At 38.1% G+C, this 23,060-nt stretch overlaps 1 protein-coding gene across 2 annotated transcripts in view; it reads left to right on the forward strand.

Moving 5' to 3' along the window:
* The window catches only part of dmap1 (DNA methyltransferase 1 associated protein 1), a 57,399-nt gene that overhangs the window by 28,400 nt on the left and 5,939 nt on the right, over window positions 1-23,060 (forward strand). For both annotated transcript variants that reach the window (XM_041207529.1, XM_041207530.1), the window contains exons 6-10: window positions 1,292-1,459; window positions 2,982-3,167; window positions 9,027-9,098; window positions 19,309-19,381; window positions 21,513-21,808. In XM_041207529.1, coding sequence (XP_041063463.1) covers window positions 1,292-1,459; window positions 2,982-3,167; window positions 9,027-9,098; window positions 19,309-19,381; window positions 21,513-21,808 — 795 coding nt within the window. The remainder of the gene's footprint in view (window positions 1-1,291; window positions 1,460-2,981; window positions 3,168-9,026; window positions 9,099-19,308; window positions 19,382-21,512; window positions 21,809-23,060) is intronic.

The raw sequence follows: 23,060 nt of genomic DNA on the forward strand, positions 1-23,060 counted from the left end.
GAACAGTTGAAGCATCCAGTGTAGACATAGTATCATGAATCTAAGTCTGATAACATTATTCCTTCCTAGCACTCAAATTTTAATTTTTTATGTTAATTTGCTTTGTTTGATAGCTGTTCTTTGTGGACAAAGCATCTATTATTGGACTAGCTTGATGGAAGCAGCTCACACTCTATGGCCTTATTGTATATTTCTGTTTTGTATTTATTAAATGCCATCGACCTTGTAGCAACATCTATATATTTTGTTTAGGATCTTTTAACATAACTCCAAGTTTTGTAAGGCAGGAGTCAGCATCAGCAAGTGTTCACATACCCAAACCAGTTAGATGGTGTTTATTAACATGTAGGGTCAATGAAGCACTTGCATAATCGGCAGGTTGTTTCTTCCACAACTACTTGATAAAATGGAGATGCCCTTGCTCTTGTAGCAAGAAAGAGATTCAAGCATTTAGGGGGTGTCACGTCCTACCTAATGTTCTTCAGGCTTTGAAACTGAACTGTTAGCTATTGTTGTTCTTGGCTATAGATATTGTGGGTTTGGAAGGTGCTGTCGAAGGGACCTTGGTGAGTTGCTGCTGTGCAATGTCCAGGTGATAAAGGGAGTAAATGTTTAAGGTGATGGATGGGGTGCCAATCAAGTGAGCAACTTTATCCTAGACGATATTGAGGCTCTTGGAACTGCAGTCACCTCGACAAGCAAAATATTCCATCACACTACTGGCTTGTGCCTTGTAGATTGTGGACAGACTTTGGGGAGTTAATCGCCTCATAATACTCATCCTCTGACCTGCTCTTGTAGCCACTATATTTATGTGGATGGTCCAGTTAAGTTTCTGGTCCATGTTGACTCCCAGATATTGAAGGTAGGAAATTTAGGTGATAATGCTGTTGAATGTTCGGAGGACGGGTTAGATTCTGTCTTATCAGAGATGGTCATTGTCTGACATTTGCATGGCGCAAATGTTACTTGCAACTTACTAGACCAAGCCTAATGTTGTCCTAGTCTTGCTGCATGCAGGCATGGACTGCTTTGTGGTGTATCTAGGAGTAGGGAATGCTGTCTGGTTCATAATTTATTGCCTGGAGGAGGAAATAATGGCCAGAATAAAGACCATCAGGCCTATCATTGCTTGCTCAATCCATGATATTGGTCTTTTGAGCTGCCTCCCCAACTGCTAGTAATGCTAATTTCTGGCTGTTCGCTCATGCCAGGTAATCATTTGGTGCATTTAGTACATATGTAACTGTTGCTTATTGTTTCCATAATCTTCTAATGTCGTGTTTTACAGAAACGTTCAGTGGAAGACCTGAAAGAACGGTATTATAGTATTTGTGCCAAATTAACAAAGATCCGTGCCCCACCTGGTTCTGATCCCAAACTCTCCGTGTTTGATGCTGGACATGAGAGACGAAGAAAAGAACAGCTTGAAAGACTGTACAACAGAACACCAGAGCAGGTAGGAATATTTCTGCTCAAGGTAGAATAGTTGGAAAGAAAAAAATCTGCTGAACCTGAAACAGGAACAGAAAGTCTTGAAAATATAAAGCAGGTCTGCCAGCAGCTGAACCAGGAAAATGGGTGAATGTTTCAAGTGTCAATTGTTACAAATAGACTTTTACCTAATCAAAGCATATGAGTGCACTTGTGTAGTGAATTTGTATGTCTGTCTATACTGTAAGATGCTTTCTTAAAAAGCACGTTTTACAGACACTGATAGATATTATTGCATTTAATTTTTTTGTTTTGATCAAACATCTCCATTCTTACTCACCCAGCTGTGGTGATGAAGCACTCTAACTCAAGAAAGGAATGTTGACAAGTTTGTTCCAACTGACATTTCTATATATGTGCCCAGTTAACCTAAACAAAATGTATTACCTCAGCCACCATATTTCAAAAACCAACAGCAGAACAATATAATTGTTGCTCACAAATTGGATAACATGCAAGAAATCAGTAAAAGGTGTAGCCAGGTTTTGAGGAGACTTGAGGGAAGGGATGTGGTAAGATGAAGTAGTTTAGAAAGAGTATTTCAGAGTGCAGGGCTGACTACTCTCAGCAACGGTCAAATAAGAGAGGGGTGGTGCATAATAGCACAGCATTAGAAGAGCATTGGGTATGACCTGAGATGTGTAGAGAGGTGAGATTGCAGAAAAAGTGGAGCAAAGTGACAGATATTGTTAGATAAGTTTTGAAGTCAAATATGTGTGTATGAGGATACACACACAGTTGCTCACTTCAAGCAACTTCAAATATATATATATATGTGTGTATTGTGTTGCAGCACATTTATGTACAACACATATAGAAACATAGAATACTGAATTGCCCCAGAGCACAGAAATGATTAGGGATAGATCAGTCATTTCAAGTTAAACATTGCTTTAGAAAGGGTCAGCACTGGGTAATATTTTTGAGTTTTCAAAGTAGCTGTTAGATAGTTCGAATTATAAATTTTCTTTTGACGGTGTGGCACACAGGAGCACTAACACATGGCCAAGATCATCCAAAGTACTCAGTTTTTGTGCTGAGTTAGTCAGTGTCCACTGGACAGAATTAAAAGTGAGAGTTGCATTCATCTTTGGACCAGGAAGTCTGATCACTAAATGTAATTGGGTAATTGCTGGATGAGGGCAAGGTTATGCTCATTTGTGATACTCCCATAAATAGTCCACCAGTACCCACTGTTCAAGTGCACATGCAGAACTGTCATGTGTGTGGGTCACCATGGAGGAGTTGTTTGCTGTGGAACTCTATACCCCACCCTCCAAATAAGTCCACTCCCTTAAGGAGATGACATCTAAGGGGGTAATAGAAAAACTAGTGTGTGAAAATGAGCTCCTTTTCTCACATTCCAGCAAACAACACTCTGCAGTAAAAGAGAAATTGACGGCACTTGATCTATAAGGCAATATGCACCTTTTTCACTAGGTGTCAGCATTGTTTGCTCTAATATTCAACTGTTTTTTTGCTTATAGGTGGCTGAAGAGGAGTACTTAATACAAGAATTAAGAAAAATTGAAATGAGGAAAAAAGAAAGAGAAAAGAAAACACAAGATTTGCAGAAACTGATCACAGCTGCAGACAATACCACAGAAATGCGTCGGGCAGAACGCAAGGCAGCAAAAAAGAAACTGCCGCAGAAAAAAGAAACAGAAAAACCGGTAAGCACCTATATGCGTGTTGGATTTTGTTTAGAGAAAGAACATGCTAGAATAGAATGTTTGGCCATTTTGTGTTGCGCTTCTTTAGGCTTTATAACTTTCTTGTGCCAGTACAAACCTGTATTGACGTAGAAAAAATGCAAAGCCAAAGGAATTTAACTGAAACCCTTGTACTTTTTAGCGCAATTGTTCAAATTTGATACTGATCCGCTTCTCCCAGCACCTACTTTTAATACGCCAGTCCACTGGCATGGTTCCAGGTAATTCAGTGGCATTTAATGTCTTCAGATAGGACTGCTACAAGTCTAAATGACTGATTCATGGCTGTTATGTCTAAAATTGCAGCACTACTTTCAACAGTGCTGCTTCAGTCAGTATTGAACGCTTGTATAAGAGCACCACTGCGTTTTTAGGAATCAAAATCAAATTAAGTTCAAGTCCTGTAATTTTGCTGTATTCCAGTATTCCATCAGGTACATGGCCAATCTGGCCTTATATTCTGATATATAGATCAGCAGACACCTAAGTGAACAGGGTTAAAAGATCAAAATGAAAGCAAAATACTGTGAATGCTGGAAATCTAGAACAAAAAAATAAATACTGGAAAAACTCAGCAGGTCTGACAGCATCTACAGAGAGGGATACAGTTGACGTTTCGAGTCTGTATGACCCTTCATCAGAACTAAGACATAGAAAAAGGGTAAAAAGATCACAAGCTCTCCTCAACAGAGGATGGCACCATGAAGGCAGATTCATGCCCAGAGATCAGCAGAAAGGCAGACCTGACTGGATCAGATAGAGCCTTCAAATCCTGAGAGATGGCACCCTAAAGCTTTTGGAAGTCAGTTGTCATTATTCTCTCAAAGCTGGCCCCATGGCTTTTTATGGTCAGTGGTCAAAACTTTGAATGCATTGACTGGTCTGGATGCCTCTCTGTCAGCGAGTACAACTGAAAATTTTCATGATTGGGTAATACAGCATTGTTTTGAATCTATCTTGGTCCCTTGTGCCAGAACTACATGCATTTTTGCATCATAAGCACTCAAATTTCAGGCCCTAAGTCTCTATTGTATTTTGATAATCTAGCTCACGTTTTCAACTTTAGAACATGGCTGACTTCTGGAGTAAATTCAAAATTCTAACTCTGTATTTAACAGTAAGTCATTATTTCACAAAATCCTTCTGAAATTATATTACTACTATAATTAGTCTTCCTAAAAAAAAATCTGGCCATGATTTTGTATTCTAAATGGAACTAAGGAAGAATTGAGAGCTGAGTTAGATGAAAGAGAAGCGTTTAATAATCACAATGATAATCTATTGATTAAACTGTCTAAGCAGAAGAAATTAGCAGGTTTAAAATGGAACTACTGACCAACCCCTTACTTACATTCCAATGTTGTTGACTGCATCCACCACCTATAATTGAGCTGCTGGCTTCCAAAATCCATTGATGTTTTTGGGCATTTAGCCAACATTGCAAGTGAAAATCAGAAGTTCACCTTTATATAATCAAAAGTTCACAAAATAAAATTAAGTTGTCTGATTTGCAAGCCATCTATGGCAAAGGTGTCATAGTCATTCTGTATGGTTGCCCTGATCCATTGTGCTGGCACTTAGCACATTCATCTAAAGTTATCTAAATAAATAAAACTAAACATATTGGTACTTACTTATATTTAGATTGTATTTGCTACTACTGCTGCTCTGCAACATCTGTTATCTCTCAATGTGAATAATTGTATCAACATTTGGAGCAAATTAATGCGCTGAGTCTATATTGAGCTTTGAGTTCAGGTTTTTGTCACAAGCTTGAGAGCATTAGAGCATTGTTTAGACTTGTTTTTATTCACAATGGAGAATACCTGATTCCAGCTAATACTTGTAAACCTTCTGAACCATTAAAGTGCAACTAATTTTTTTAAGAATAAACTGAGGCGTGAAATGGTTCATTGATTCTACTTGAAATGGTTAATACATTCCTAGGAGGCACAAGCCCATAGAAAGTAAAACTGCCTATGATCATCCATATATTGCATTTAATGTTACATTGCATTAACTTAAGAATGTTATATTTCTACTTTATATGTTTTAAAATGGATTGAGTTGTAATATTGAATTAACTCTAGAAATGGATTGTACATAAGTGAGTAAGCAGTCCAAGTTCTCCACTGTTTCAATGCTGCATTGAAAATCCTGCAAGTTATTTTCCACAGGTTACAGTGAGCTGCAGTATTTGCATATTTTAGTAAGCTAGATGTTTTGTACTCTGCCTGTAAAAAAAATCTTTCTTGTATTTGTAATAAAGGTTTTTGCAAGATGGGGGTTTTTTATTAGACTATATGTGTGCCATGAAACATGTAGCATTTTAACATGTAAGAGCAATTGTAGGTCTGAATAGAATTGCTGCTGGAGATTTTTTTGGCTAACTAATCAAAAACTAATTAGTGGTTGCCATATTGACTAGAAGTTTCAGTTGACTGTGTGTTTCTGTATAATACTTTTTCTGCTTTTATAACCAAAAGATAATTAACTGATACTCTAATAAACTCTAAGAGAGATGAGATACTTTCTTACACAAAAGTCTTCTTTACAGTTAATTAATAGCTACAGATCAGACTTAACTTCCTAGCCTTGACTGTCCTGTCTTAGCATGTGGTGTGGTATCCAGAAGCAGCTTTCCTTATTTTTTTTATATTCATTCACGGGATGTGGGCTTCGCTGACTGGGCCAAAATTTATTGCCCACCCTAGTTTCACTTGAGAAGGTGATGGTGAGTTGCCTTCTTGAACCGCTGCAGTCCATGTGGGGTGTAGGTACACCCACAGTGCTGTTAGGAAGGGAGTTTCAGGATTTTGACCCAGCGACAGTGAAGGAATGGCGATATATTTCCAAGTCAGGGTGGGAGTGATTCGGAGGGGAACTTCCAGGTGATGGTGCTCCCATTTATCTGCTGCCCTTGTCCTTCTAGATGGTAGTGGGCGTGGGTTTGAAGGAGCTGTCTAAAGAGCCTTGGTGAATTCTTGCAGTGCATCTTGTAGATCGTGTACACTGCTGCAACTGTACATTATTGGTGGAGGGAGCGAATATTTGTGGATATGGTGCCAATCAAGCATGCTGCATTGTCCTGGACAGTGTGGAACTTCTTGAATGTTGTGGGAGCTGCACTCATGCAGGCAAGTGGGGAGTATTCCATCACACTCCTGATCTGTGCCTTGTGGTCAGGCTTTGGGGAGTCAGGAGACGAGTTACTCATTGCAGGATTCCTAGCCTCTGACCTGCTCTTGTAGCCACAATATTTATATGGCTAGTCTAGTTCAGATTCTGGTTAATGGTAACCCTCAAGGATGTTGATAGTGGAGGATTCAGTGATGGTAATGCCATTGAACATCATGGGGCAATAGTTAGATTCTCCCTTGTTGGAGGTGGTCATTGCCTGGCACTTGTGTTACTTGCCACTTGTCAGCCCAAGCCTGGATATTGTCCAGATCTTGCCGCATTTGAACATGGACTGCCTCAGTATCTGAGGAGTTACGAATAGTGCTGAACATGGTGCAATCATCAGCGAACATCCCCACTTCTGACCTTATGATGGAAGGAAGGTCATTGATGATGCAGTTGAGGATGGCTGGACTGAGGACACTACCCTGAGGAATTCCTGCAGTGGTATCCTGGAGCTGAGATGACTGACCTCCAACAATCACAACCATCTTTCTTTGTGCTAGGTATGACTGCAACCAGCAGAGAATTTTCTCCCTGATTCCCATTGACTCCAGTTTTGCTAAGGCTCCTTGATGCCACACTCTGTCAAATGCAGCCTTGATGTCAAGGGCATTCACTCTCGCCTCACCTCAGGAGTTCAACTCTTTTGCCCATGTTTGAACCAAGGCTGTGATGAGGGCAGGTGCTGAGTGGTCCTGGCAGAACCCAAACTGGGCGTCAGTGAGCAGGTTATTGCTAAGCAAGTGCCGCTTGCTAGCACTGTTGATAACCTCTTCCATTGCTTTACTGATAATGGAGAGTAGACTGATGGGGCAGTAATTGACTGGGTTGGATTTGTCCTGCTTTTTGTGTACAGGACATACCTGGGCAATTTTCCACATAACTGGGTAGTTGCCAGTGTTGTAGCTATACTGGAACAGCTTGGCTACGGGTGCGGCAATATCTGGAGCACAAGTTTTCAGTACTATTGCTGGAATATTGTCAGGGCCAATAGCCTTTGCACTATCCAGTGCTTTCACCTGTTTCTTGATATCACACGAAGTGATATCAAATTGGCTGAAGACTGGCATCTGATGCTGGGGACCCCCGGAGGAGGACAAGATGGATTATCCACTCGGCACTTCTGGCTGGAGGTTGTAGCAAATGCAGTAAGCGAATGTAACAAATGCAATTTGCACTGATGTGCTGGACACCTCCATCATTGAGGATGGAGATATTTGTGCAACCTCCTCCTTTAGTGAGTTGTTTAATTGTCCTCCACCATTCACGACTGGATGTGGCAGGACTGCAGAGCTTAAATCTGATCTGTTGGTTATAGGATCACTTAACTCTGTCTGTCACTTGCTGCTTATGCTGTTTGCCACACAAGTAGTCCTGTGTTATAGCTTCACCAGGATGACACCTCATTTTTAGGTATGCCTGGTGCTGCTCCTGGCATGCTCTCCTGCACTCTTCATTGAACAGGGTTGATCCCCTGGCTTGATGGTAATGGTAGAGTGGGGTATATGCCAGGCCATGAGGTTACAGATTGTGTTCGGGTACAATTCTGCTGCTGATGGCCCACAGCACCCCATGGATGCCCAGTCTTGAATTGCTGGATCTGTTCGAAATCTATCCCATTTAGCACAGTGATGCCACACAACATGATGGAGTTCGTCTCCACAACGACTGTGCTATGGTCACCCCTACTGATACTGCCGTGGACAGATGTATCTGCGGCAGGCAGGTTGGTGAGGATGAGGTCAAGTACATTTTTCCCTCTTGTTGGTTCCCTCACCACCTGCCGCAGTCCCAGCCTAGCAGCTATATCATTTAGGACTTGGCCAGCTCAGTCAGTAGTGGTGCTACCGAGCCACTGTTGGTAATAGACATTGAAGACCCCCACCCAGAGTACATACTGCGCCCTTGCCACCCTCAGTGCTTCCTCCAAGTGGTGTTCAATATGGAGAAGCACTGATTCATCAACTGAGGGAGGGCAGCAGGAAGTTTCCTTGCCCATGTTTGACCTGATGCCATGAGACTTCATGTAAAGTTGACGTTGAGGACTCCCAGGGCAACTCCATCCCAATTGAATACCATTGTACTCCCACCTCTGCTGGGTCCGTCCTGCCAAAGGGACAGGACTTATCCAGGGATGGTGATATTGGTGTCTGGGACATTATCTGTAAGATATAATTCCAACTGTGTCACTCTGCTGTAGCTTGATTAGTCTGTGAGATTGCTCTCCCAATTTTGGGTCTAGCCCCCAGCTGTTAGTAAGGAGGATTTTGAAGGGTGGACAGGGCTGAGTTTGCCATTGTCGTTTTCGGTGCTTAGGTCGATGTCGGGCGGTCCGTCTGGTTTCATTCCTTTTTTTGGACTTTGCAGCGGTTTGATACAACTGAGTGGCTTGCTCGGCCATTTCAGAGAGTCAACCACATTGCCATGAGTCTGGAGTATAGGGATGGCAGATTTCCTTCCCTAAAAGGCATTAGTGAACCAGATGAGTTTTTAAAACAATAGACAATGGTTCGAACCCAGGCCCCTGGGTCTCTGGATTACTAGTCCAGCAACAGTGCCACTATGCTATCACCTCCACATAATTCTCTAGTTGTCATGCATTTATATCAATGTATTCTGCCTGCTCCTGTTTTACAGGCTGTACCAGAGACAGCAGGCATCAAATTTCCAGACTTCAAATCCGCAGGTGTCACGTTACGAAGTCAAAGGGTAAGATTTTTAAAAATTTTGTTTAATTTGAAATTGACGAAGAGGAATAAACGTGAGAGCGGTAGTGTACAATGCATCATTTTTTAAAATGATTTGGTGTTGAGAGTTCAAATGATTAGCTTCTGGGATTTGTATGAATGTTTGGTCTCCTTCCTTAACCACGTTCAGTTTTTTCAGAGAATGGTTATAAAGCTGCTTAAAATGATTGTGTTAATTCATCAAAAACTTACTGATTATTGTAAACTTAAAACATGCTTACACCTATTTGACAATATCGCATAAAGTTTGAAGATGATACAGACATTTACCGAAACATTGCTTTTTGAAAGTTGTTTGGCAAAATATTTCTTGTTTGAGGAGTGAAAAAAGGCAGAGTATACATCAGTGTTGTTGTGTTCAACCAGAGTTCAAATGATGCGATGTATTTTGACATAGTTCCTGTAATTGCATTGCATGAAGTTAGAGTTTGCTTAACGTTGTCTTGAATGTATTGTACTTTTAAGGTGAGACAATTTACACATCAATCTTACCTCTAGATTTATTTGTAGTATACTACAGAAATTATCTAAATGTTTAGATTTCTCCCAAATTTCAGCTGCACAATTCCAACCGCTAATCATGATTTTAAATCTTTAGCTAAAATCTGAGAAAAAAGTAGCTGAAGCCTGCAGTTTACTGTCATGGTAAAAGGATACAATTTGTTGGTTAGAACCATTTTTTACTTCCTTCATGTGCTTAACCTTGAATCAAGATGGTACATATATGAATTGAACTAGAGATGCAATGTTAAGTTAAAACAGACTAAGTTTGGGTCCTACTTTTATATCTTTTTCCTTTATATCTTTCTTTTTAATTTGTAATTAAATTAAAAAAAAACACAAATTGAATAATTGCAGTATTATGGTAACCTGACTCTAATATTAGACCAAGTTTTATGACACTGTGGGAAAAATGGACAACAAAATCTGAGAGAATTTGAAATAGAATTGTATTTAAATGTTGGGCTTTTAAAGGAATGTGTTCACAGAAATTATTTTTTTTTAAAAAGCAGTGCTGGTTTCAGTGTATTGAAGTGTTTTCCCCAAAAGACCAAAAACAGCAAGCAGGTCACTACCTGTCCCAATAATCAATGAACACCTCATTTGCACTGTGTTGAGAAGACCCCAGTCTCAGGCATTCAGCAGGCATCATTTAGTGTCCATTCTGTTTGGTGTCTGTTCTGTCCATCAGCACGATGACAAAATAGGAACAAAAACACAATTTTAAACAAAGTTTTCTTGAGCATGTTTTCTAGACTCAAAAATTGAGATGTTGGAACGTAGTTATTTAAGTCAGGCATGATGCCCCATTGACACAGGGAAGAGTAGTATATTCATTATTTTGTATTATTTGTAAAGACAAATTTTACTGATTCGAATTCCGTGAATTTGACCGCAACTGTTGCACTGTATATTTGACATTTGATAACATACGAACATATGAATTGGGAGCAGGAGTAGACCATTTGGCCCATCGAGCCTATTCCACCATAAAATTAGATCATAGCTCATCTGATTTTAATCTCTTATTTTGAAAAAGTGATAAATAAAATAACTTCCATGTTTCATTCTGGCCTCACCTCATTAAAATATCCTGAAAAGTTGGGAAATACATAAAGACATGAGGCTTCATGTAAAACAAGTGATATCAAGTTCAAGTGTCATGAGAAACACCTTGTTACATCTTGGTTATATTATTGTGCAAGTAGATATTGGGCAGTATGAGCTATCTCCAGAATACAAGGGATATGGGATCCACTTTCAACTGTGACCGAAGTCATTAAAACTGAAAATGTATCTAAGACAGACCCAAAACTTGCAATAACCACGCAATCATTTTTCCTTTTTGGTGAGTACTGTGGATGCTTTGTATCTTCAAATGAAGAGGAAGTTTGGCTATTTCAGAAAGTGTTCCTCTGTGGTTAAGAGTATGGCAGCCAAGGGTTTATGGTACTCGATTAGCAACCCAGAGGGTGTAACTTCAAATCCCTTTGTGAAGTTGACAAATAAACCTGATAATTTGTGGGCTAAAACCAGAAAGATGTTAGATTTAAGGCCTCAATGGGTTCACTGATAGCCTCAGTAAAGGATATCTTACACATTATTCAGTCTGGCCCACATGCAACTCAAGTCCTACTCTATATGCCCTAATTGATGACAGTTGGAGTCAGGTAATAAATGTCGGAATGCCAGCACTGCCCATGTCCCAAGAACGTTTTCTTTCTAAATCACTTCTTTTCAAAAGGACCTATTAACCATAGCAACCCTAAGTTGGAAATTGCTGTATCTTCTGTGAGGTGCTATTTAAAGTATTGTAAATAACTATTCCTTTGTCCATACCTTATTAAGGTGCCAAAGCTACATGGAACACTTCTTGAAGGTGACTTACAGCTGCGGATCAACAGATATGATGAGGCGCACAGGCTTGAGTGCTCCTTTACTGTTGCAGGATTTTTCAGTCCAGTCAGCAGCAATAGTTGCAGAAGATAACACTGTTTTCTTATGAGCTAATAAGCCACTATTATTCTCCTGTCACGTAATGAAGATAGCAAGGCTGCTTCTTAGATAATTGCCACTGATACACCATCTGATCAATATTGATTGCAAACCCTTTCTCTTTCTGTAGGCCATGAGATCGATGCAAGCAGCCATGGTGCTCACATGGGTACTATGTATAGGTCCACTGATGCCTTCTTTCCACAACATATGTGAAGACATTCCCCCTTGCAAATGTAGTGCATTGCAAACTGCCACATATAGAATATGGCCTGGACTTTCATGCCTCTGTTTGTGTTGGAATGGAGGCTGGCCAAAATAAAAAATGGTGGATGAGATGCAGTTGCAGACGTCCCACCCCATTTCCGGTTTTGTGTATTTTGATCGGCATGGGAATAGGTGCAGGTAGCGAACCTGCACGTTGAACTCCTGTCCTGGCCCACTCTGTTGTGATGGTAGACATCTCATATCTCTTGCCACCACCACCACAATTTTTGTGGAGTCGACCCAGCTTCTGGATGGTCCCTCAGCAGAATATTGAGGGAAAAAAATATTTATTCAGAAATTTGCTTTGAAAAAATCTTCTGTTCTTAGAAAAGTGCCAGTCAAACGGAGCCAGTCAGAGTATCTGTAACAGAAGCTTTCCCTCCACTTCACACCTCTTAATCTTATCCAAATAAACATAGACATTGACAAAACAGAACAAAGAGAAACTTATTATAACCTCATAAATGTGTGAATCAATCAAAGTAAACAATCCACTTTGACCTGGCAAAACAGAACCCTTGCTGAACTAATCCATTTGTAACTCTTGGAGCTCATCCACTTTGAGAAACCAATGTCTGGCCATCTGTCTCTGTTGATACAATTCCCAGATGGCCTCATTATGAATGTTTGCCTGAGCTCCAAGACTTAAAAATTGATTAGCACAGCAGTATTCTATTTTGACAGATGGAAGTGGAGTGTTTGCTTTGATCAACTGACATTTTTATGAGATTATAAGAAGTTTTTCTTTGTTCTGTTTCATCAATGTATGTTTATTTGGACAGGCCCTAATAACTTTCAAAACAACTGGGTCAAAGTCTCAGAGAACTGAGGCTGGCCATCTAACCAGCCTGCCCCTGCACTCACCTGCCTCTGTGGCCACTTCCTATCTGTTTCTGGAGTCAGTGGGCTTGATTCGATCCCGCCCCCATCTCCCATGAGCAAAAGTTGTGTGTGATGGGGTGCTTTATATCGAGGTAGGCCTGCCAAGTCAGGAAATTTCCTGCATTGAGCTACCTGATTTGGTAGTGAAAATCCGGCCCGATGTCTCCTGTGATGGAAAGATGCAGTAATTGAATGCTTTGTTATGATAGCCTATTCTATTCAAAAAAGTGCCCCAGTTCAAAAAATAAATAGTTTATCCTGCAGCAGTTTGTACAGCTCTGGCAGTTGCTCTTCTGAAGTTGAGCTGATGATTTCTTCTTTTCTCTGACACACCCAGGTACAGAGGGAAATTTTAATGAATGAGGGCATTGATAAGTGTGAACCAAATACCTCAGGTGACATTTCAACTGCTTTTATTCCATGATTTCAATGATGAAGTTGGTTTGAAATCACAAATGATCGTCCATCCACACCAATTCACAGTTGCAATTAAATGTCAACAGAAACCAAGGATAACAAACAAACTATTGCATTGAAAAGGTGCATAAATGGTGGACTACTCAGAGGAATCATTTGATTCACAGTCAAATGTAGTTAAACACAAGCTTTGTCAGGAAATAAAGCTTCCATTCTCTTTTAAAAGAAAATTGCTTGAGCAGAACAAGCCCCACCCCATGCACCTATTTTATGTGCCCAGTGTATCTAATACAATGCTAGAGATTTCTAGCAAAATAAATTTATTCTAACACAGTTGCTTTTATGGAAACTTTAATATTTAATTGCAATTTCTGGAGTTAGAAAACTGGGAAATGATTTAATAATCCAGGACTTAACCACATCAAAAAAAAAACTGAAAAATTATATGTACTTGAATTGCACCAAGCAAAAGTGGTGATTATCCAAGGCTCTACTTAGTTCATGTTATGGTTGGATTCGCAAGGAAGGTCAGAAGATTCAGCATGGTTTTCTTTTAATGAGGCCCACAAGTGCCAATAGTCTCAATTCAGTTTTGCCCCAGTTCACCCATCGGTGAGTCAGGTATAGAGCTTGTGACTAGATTTTCTAACAAGTCGACCAGACTGATGCAGGTGGAACCTCTAGTAATCACATTCTGCATTCCTTGTTCATAACTTCTACTGCTATCAAGGACAATAGTACTATGCATTTTGTCAGATTTTTTTGTGATTAAATCTGACTGTGTGGTTGGACTCTTTGTTAATAAATCAAAGTTTGAACCTAGTCTTCACAAGATACTATGGTTTTTTTTTAATTCTAGTTTTGGCTGTGTTGGGGCTAGGGGTAATGAGGGAATATTGTTCAGTGAATTCTTTATTAGTAACAATCAGCGTTTGTCCATGGAACATGATTGGTTACAATATGACTGCCCTAGTGTCCGATTCCCTTCTTCCCTTTTTCCTAAAGTAAACTGACATCTTACTGGCATCTTTAAAGTGCATTACCTAACTACTTGAAATGTGATGGTGGGATGGAAGCATTTAGTGAGGTAGGTAAACTGTGATTATCAAAGGCTTAGTTTGACAGTCATGTGTTAGAAAATCAAGCCCCCAACCTCGTCATCTGATTTATTGTGGAAAAAAATAAGTCTTCTATTCATGCAGGTGAGATTATTGGATTGTAATGTCATACAGCATGAAATTATAATTTACATCAACTCCTACAATGCTGAATGCATATAATTCTGAATGGTTTCCTTGGTGGTCCAACAAAAAAAGTGCCTATTTAAGCTAAAGTTGTTCCATGCATCAATAATCTTGAGGACTAATTTATTAAAGGCTTCATAGTATCAACAGCCAAAGTGTATTTTAATTTACTATCATTACCAACATTTTATGATTTATATCACCGACATAAAACTCATATCTGAAAACTCACCCATGTCAGTTTATTTGTCTTCAAGACTGATGAGCGCAGACCGGTCTGTATGCAAAATTTATTTCATCAAAATGAGAAGTATATTACTCAAGTACTTTTAATAATGCATTAGCTCTTATAGGTTAACATGTTGCAATTTGTTTATTGGGATGACTAAAGAAACGATCATCCAGTTAAAATATCAAATGTTCTGAGGAATAATTCTCAAAAGGACTCCTTAAATAGCCAAATTTTTTTTTTCCAAATTCAAAATTTTTCCCAGTTTATTTTTACTTTTCAGGCTATCCAATTATGACCTTTTTTGGATTATTTAAGGGGATTTTTGATTACCTTATTTTTCTCGATTAGCAATGATCAAACCAGCAAATTATAAACAATTGGAAAATGACATAAGAAGTCCACAAAGGTAAATATTCATTTGCTGGATAGTCTTGCAGAAAAATTATCTTTGTTAATGACTAATGAGTAATTATCATGGAAGAATGATTGTAGATGACTTTCCTAATCTAGCCCCTGGTGCTGCCATTACATGTACTGATCTTGAACCTGTTCTAGCAACCAAAGTTTCTAAGAAATAGTTGATGGATTATATGACTCTTCTGTTTTAATTGTCAGATGACAGCATTATCTGTACCTTTTACCCAAAAGGTGTACTTTAACATAAAATTTGTAAAAATATATTCCAAAACATTTAAAATTAAAAATTACAGAGAGTGCAATAGAATTTAACTTTTCTCCAAACAGCATGTTGGTTACCCTCTTTCTCTTCTGTACTCCCTTTAGGGAAGGGAAGAATAACTATGGCTAATGAGGTTTAAAAGCCATCAAGCAGTTGAGCATTTTTAATGAGTTGCTCCCTCTCTCTTGGATCTTGGCAGACTGCCTGTGTCTGAGAGTTTCGGGGATATCTTAGAAACGTTTCCCCTCTCAAAGCCCATCTCCATGGCAAGTTGAATCTCATGTATCCAGGCAGAAATGTTGATTACCTATCCTTGAGATTCCGATTCTCATTTTAGCTTGGAAGTAAATGGACATTACTGTTTACAACGAGATGTTCTCAGCACCTTCCTGAGTCTTTGGAGACCTTTGTAAACGCAGATGTTGCTGCCATTGTCTCCAAGTGTGAACATCTTGCACCTTCTTTCCAGCAAAACAATCCGGTCCTCCCTTTCATTTTAACACATCACCCAACCTATTAGGCAGACTTCAGAAAAGGTTACCTAACTTTCTTTATTTTGCCCTAAATTAAAAACACAGTCCCAAAACATCGCAATCTTGTAAAACCTCATGTTTGTAAAGAAGTAAGTATAAATAATGCTAGCTGTGGAATCTAAAAACAGTGGAGAAAAATCATTAACTTACTACATAAGTTGAATGTGAGCCTGAAACAGGATTTCTTATGAATGTAAATGAATAGTGACAGTGGTATTTTTTAACATATAATATATAAAATGAATTGCTAGTAAAATGTCATGCAGTGTTAGTGACTATGGTAAATCAGTCACTGCTTTGAAAATCAGTCTTGCTGCTTCAAAATTACTTTTTAATGTGCATCTGTTTTTCGTTTCTCTCAAAGCTATATTTTTGAGACAGATCAGTTCCATAACAATGACAAATTCTCTGTTCGTTGTCTAAACCAGCAGTTTTGTAGTTATATCAAAGATGCAAAAGAACTTAATGAAGTTTATTTTAAACTTTCTTGGCTTTGTTCTTTGGTGCAGTTCAACTAGATTTTAACCAAAGCTGGTAAATGCTATGACAAAGGACATGATTAATATTCAGTCCCTTAATAACGCAGGAAGATGGTTGTCTTGACTGCCTGTATTGTGGCTAAAACTTAGCTGTAACAGTATAATTCATAGAGCTGTTACAATATTTCAAAACTTGTGTATTGTGTAATTAACATAGTAACTATGCATTCTTATGTGCTCTGAATATTCTAATAATATCTACTGTTATTCTTGACATTTTATATATTTATATATTTAGTGGCCAATAGGCATCCAAACTATATATCACAAAACCAAATTTAGATTAAAAAGGGGAAATTTCTAAACAACACTAGTATTAGTATTTCACTAGTATTTCATTTTCTGATCTGTACCTTCATATTTTTATTCTTATGTAATTGTCAGTTACTGCCTACTGTCAGTTTTCTGCTGTAAAAAAGAATGTGGGAACGGAACTTTAAAAAAAAGTCATCCAGCCACTGAAAGTTGTTTTGGGTGCTAAATGGTGGGTTAGCATATCATCCTTCCATAACTGGACCTGGATTCAAATCCAATCTTGACTGATAAAACAAAAATAATCTTCCTCTGAAATTAATTTGGTACACATAAGCCCATATAAAAATAACACTGCCTGTGATTACCCCACATTGGCACTTAAGTTGAAAATCTTATTTAGAGAAGTCATAAAGTAGTCGAACCTGGGGAAAAAATAAATTCACAGTGGTGCAGAACTGGTGCTTTTCTGAAGTTGGATACTTTTGCTGCAAACTTTTGTCCACACAAGAATCTTGATGCTGATGTCAGGTACGCAAATCAAATTGTTCTTTTGATGTACCTTGCCATCATGCTTTTGCATGAAGGTGGTCCTCAGTCTTGATTAGGGCCACCTTTCTTTGGGGTATCTGCTAGAACTTGTAAACCTTTAATATCAAAGATCATTATATAACATTCACAACAGTACAGTTGAAATTAGAAATTTATTGACATATATGAAGGGGAAGAGCATTATAAATGCAAACCCAGCAGCAGCTTACATTTAGGTAGCATATTTAATGTAGAAAAACATCCCATGGTGTTTCACAGAGAGATAATCAGACAAAATTGGACACTGAACCAAAGGAAGGGGACCAAAATCTCTTGGTGAAAGAGGTGGCTTTAAGGAGAATTTTAAAGGGGGAGAGGGAGGTGTAAGTGGGGGGGGGGGTGGAATTCTGAAGTTTGGAATCTGAGTAGTTGAAGGCACAGCTGCCCATGGTAGGACAAAGGGAGGATGGGATGTACAAGAAGCTAGAGTCATGAACGGAAAATTCTTGGCAAAGTGAGATGTGGGGTTACAGAGGTAGGGAAGACTGAATCTATGAAGGAATTTACACACAAGGATGAGAATTTTAAATTGGAGATGTTGTGAGACAGGAGCCAATATAAATCAGCAAGAACTTCAGTAGTATAAACAGGTCTAACATGTCTAAGATATGAAGAAGTATCAGGTGAACTGAACTTTGCGACGCTTAGAGGATCACAGTCTATCCAGTAAAGAATAGTAGAGACGACATGCCAGAAACATGGATGAAGGTTTCGGTATCAGTTATGTTGAGATGAGGTGGAATTAATGTGATGTTGCAGACTTAGAAGTAGATGATCTTTGTATAATGGAGACAATATGGGTTGAAAGCTCTGCGTGGAATCAAATAGCCCCAGTAGTTGGGATCCATTAACTTAAGCAGTCACGTTAAACCTGAGAAAGTATCTTGAGATGGATCATTGGGAATGTGATGAAATTGCTGACAGGGTCAAGAGCAATGACTTTCTCAATGCTGAACTGGAGGAAACCACACATTCCAATGCACTTCTGCAGCAATGAGTTCTTTTAGTGCATTCACTGAATTTACTAAAGTTAGCAGCATTCTAAATTGCAACTAAAAGAGAAAATGCTGTTCAGGACTAAAAGCAAAACTGGATTGGCTCTTGAAGGTTTGAAAGAGCTCAAGTCTCATATGTGGCTGACAGAAATATTCATGTTTACAGATTTAACTCTTTGGTAGAAATACTACTACTCTGAGGGGGGAAGGCAGAGTTGCTTTGTGCAATTCTCATGTACCTTTTAGTACCAATGGTCTTCCCTGACTCTTTGGTTAAAAACAGATCCACCAGACTGCCCTGAAAGAGATTGGGAAGGGAGAATACAAATGCACGGCAAGGGAGATCATGAAATAAGGCTGAAATCAAATACTTCATTTAAAAAACAAAATGGGATATTTTTCACTTCAGCACTGCTGATACATATTAGGGGCATGTTAAGAAACTGTGATTTCCCCCCCAATCCCATCTGTTCATTTTAATGGATCTAAAATGATGGTCGTGTCAAATTTCCTAATACATATTTCTGGGGTATGCTGAAAGGGACTATCTCCACTTAAGTACAAAGGGCAAAACATTTCCATGTGTTTGCTCAAAACATTCAAGTTTTACCAGGGTTAGGATGGAAAAAGCAAAACAGTAGCAAGCAAGATAACATTATCCCAATCTTTAATTAGTAAAGTGCCAGAATAGTTGAAGTATTGGAGTCTTTCAATTGCCAAGGGATTAAAATTTTTTTTAAAATCATTTTTGCATTTGTGTGTGATTATCTGCGTGCAATTTGGTTTGAAATCTCTTTCCAAAAAAACCCATCATACTTCATGCATTGATTGTTGTGAATGTAAATCACTATTATTTAGACCAGATTTAAAGCTGTTTGCTAGGATTAAAATAGCTATATTTTTGAATGGGGGAAAAAAAATCAAGTTTAAAGGAAACTTTAATCCTATGCCAATGGAATAACTGGAGTGCTTGTATTGCATTATTTCAGCAAGCTCATTTTAATGAACCTGCTGTCGGATTGTTAATTTCTCTTGTTTTGTTTAGATGAAACTGCCCAGCTCAGTTGGACAGAAGAAAATCAAAGCCATTGAACAGATGCTGACAGAGTTGGGAGTTGGTGAGCAAAGAAATTGATATCTTGATTATTTTATTGATTACTTTTATAGCAGGATGTAATGTGCAGATTGATCACACTATCACTATGAATTTTGAACAGTATATGACTAATGAAATTGTTAGTGACTATTTCATGTATAGGAAAGGGACACTGAAACAAGTTAATGCACTTTGAGATGTTTGCCAAAAATAAGATGTTGGAGCTGTTATGTTCAGCATTTTTTGAAGCTGCAGTAATATATTTAACATCAAAAACTGGGTGAGAGGTTAGGTGGTAAGCAACTTATCTTTTCACATTTGGAATCTGGGTTAAATATAGTGCAGGTTGATTGGGTGAAAGTCTTCTCCCTGCACCTTTTTGTGTTCGATGTAAAACCAGCACAAGTGATGTCATTTCGGTTTCTAGTGGCCATGGGTTAACAGCACAAAACTGGATAGTTTGACAATTCAATCAGTCAGAAAGATGTAAGCAATGGAGAAATGTACACTAACAAAGTAGCAGATTTTGTAACGTTAAGATTATGTTGCTATGCTGGGATGCAACTGAAGGAAATGACTTGCTTTATATAGCATTTTTCATATCCTCAAAACATACCAAAGCATTTCATAATCAATGTATTGCTTTCATAGTGCAAATGTTATATTGGCAAATACGGTTTGCATATAGAAAGCACCCCACATCAACTGAATGAATGAATCACTGAAAGAATTACCTGGTCTTCTTTCGAGTAGTGCATTGGGATATTTTAAGTCCTTTCAAAACATGCCATCTTCAATTTGGCAGTCCTTCAATATTGCATTGAAGTATCAGCCTGGGTTATGAGCTCAAATTTGCCCTGTATCTTATATTAAATCTGATACAAGGTGACAAAAATGTTCTGAAAACTTTTGAGCAATTCAATGGTTTTCTACACTCAGCATTATCTTTTAAGTGATTCTAGACCATTTGAAGCACGTGTGTAGAATTGTGTAGTCAAATATCCATTGTTCGTTACACAATTAGTGTAAAAAAAACAATTACTCGTATGGCCTTAAGGGCAGTCACTAGCAACACTTGCATCTTTGAGGTGTTCTATAGATAAATCTTCAATTCCTAAAATATATTAAAAATGCAATAACATCATTTTATCTCAAGAGAGTCTTCACCAATAAGTGGCTTCCATTCTTTGATTAAATTGCTTCAATCTGTGACCTCTGCATTTAATCAGTAGGGCAGGCCTATTTGCTGCCAAGCTATATAATTTTTTTTTATTGTAGAATATGATTTGAGAAAAATGTGATGGAGGAAAAAAATCATTTAAGAAACTTTTTAAAAAGGCTGTCAATACTAAAGGTTAGTATGGACATACTGACTATTAAAATACAGCACTCTATTGGTTGTGTTATAGGAAATTAAGATGTAAAATCCACATTTGGACCAGGGTTGCTAGCTCAGAATGATAGAAAGTTGGTGCTAATAAATCTATTCAGTAAGCAGTTTAATTGGAGGTCAAAAGTTCTGACAACTTATCTGCTTGCATGTCTTCAGACTTTTGTAACAAGTCATGGATATTTTTGTAATTCTGTTATGAAATAATCTGAGCTGTTTCAGCCTGAAGTGTTTGATAGTTTTAGAGAAATTAATGATTAAACTGTAGCAATTTATTTTCCTTCTAAAGGACGCCCAGGTAGACATTGAACCACTGCAGTAATACAAAAACAAACTTACTTAACATCACTGTGGTGATTGCTACACCACTGTTGCTAAGGAATGATAATTCTAATGTACTAGCCATTTTACGAGGATTCTTTAATAGTGATATTTATATTGGGAGGAAGCTCATATATCAAGGGCACTACTACACTCATTAAGTCAACTGAGGAGAAATGATAAGGGAGTTATGGATGGCTTCCGCAGTTCGGTGTGACTGCAGTTCTGAAGGATAACGCTACCAGAACTGGATCTGCATTAAGACACAGATACGGGTCTAATGTAAGAGTATTGTAAGTCTGACATAGAGCATCAGACTCACCTGCTCTTTCCAATCTTACAATAACCTTTTAACTGATGTCTTTAATTGTATTTAGGTGGATGGTTACTGTTTTAAAGCTTATGAAAATATTTACATAATTTGGTTAATAATGATTTGCAGATCTAAACCCAATGCCCACTGAAGAGATTGTACACATGTTCAATGAACTCCGCAGTGATCTGGTGCTGTTGTATGAACTGAAGCAGGCTTATGCCAATTGTGAATATGAGCTTCAGATGCTACGGCATCGATACGAGGCATTGGCAAAGGCGGGGACAAACAGCTTGGTGTCAGGAGAAGGTTTTGGCATTGATGGACAGATGGGAACTGTGGGAACCAGTTCTGAAGAAATTAAGGGGGAAGGAAAAGATCAATTCATTGATGTTGTTGGAGCTGCACCTCTCACACCAAACTCGGTAAGCACTGATTGAAAGTATCCAGCAAATTTTTGATTTATAGTGGCAAATCAAGTAATAATGTCTACTACAGAAATTACAAATTGCAGTTCACATCTTTATTGCATGAAATCAGGCTTTCTAAATCTCGAGTGCATTATTAGATCAGTCTTTAGGTAAGATATTTATAAACTATATAAAACTAGTTGATATACATTCTGTTTATACAAATGTGCTTTGTGTCATTATTATGATAAATATTTGAATCCAGCTGTTAATGTTAATGGATATTATGACTGACAATCTGTCTTTTCAATCATGAGTTGCCATTCTTCACAAATATCTGCTACGCAGTATTTTGTTTAATTTCAGCAACATCTGATCAATATTTACTAACCAGGTGTTAGACAAAGGAAGAGTCTACCTTTGATTAGACAAACACTATCATAACCTGTTAAAAAAGCAATAATTTATTTCAGAACAATCTCTACTATTGCATGTAAGACGACTCATGAAAGCGCCTGATATCGTGAGGTGGTTGTGCTACAAATGACAAATTTACTTATGTAATACCAGTTCTCTCCAGTGTGAAGACAATTACATACCAGAATAACACCTGGGCTTAAACAATTAAATTATAAGGATAGGCTGCCTAAACTTGGCTTGTTTTTTCCTTGACTTTAGATAATTAAGGGGTGATTTATTTGAGATATTTAAAATAAAAAGATTTAATAGAATAGATAAAGAGAAACTGTTTTCTCTGATCAAACTTGAGGGATTGAATGGCTCACTCTATGGAAGATAACCATTGAAGCCTGAATAACAGAACTTATAGAATGTTCTAATGTGATGAAAAAGTGCAAATAACAGGAGCTTAGTTTTGGTTGTAAATTGCTAATGAAATATGATTTTTTTTTAATAATATAAACTTCAACAGAAAGGTCTCTACTGTTTTATGGAACAAGACTTAAATGCCTGACACCTTATGAGACAGTTGTGACAGAGTTTGCAATGCATTTATTTGCATATTGCTTCCCTAGAGTGAATAGACAATTATGTGCCATAAAAAGTCTTAGAAAGGTGATCCTTAAAGTCTGAATAACTGAATTGCTGTGGAATGTTGTAATATGGTTTTAAGTGCAAGGAACAGAAGTTGAAAATAAATTGCTAATTGCTAACCAGTCTTCAAAGAGACTTCCTGGTTTCCACCTCCATCACCCCAACCAGCCCCACCCAGTGAGAATCTTAGTTCTGTTTATATGTCCTGTATGTA

The sequence above is a fragment of the Carcharodon carcharias genome, chromosome 16, assembly GCF_017639515.1.
Source record: "Carcharodon carcharias isolate sCarCar2 chromosome 16, sCarCar2.pri, whole genome shotgun sequence".
Taxonomy (NCBI): Eukaryota; Metazoa; Chordata; class Chondrichthyes; order Lamniformes; family Lamnidae; genus Carcharodon; species Carcharodon carcharias.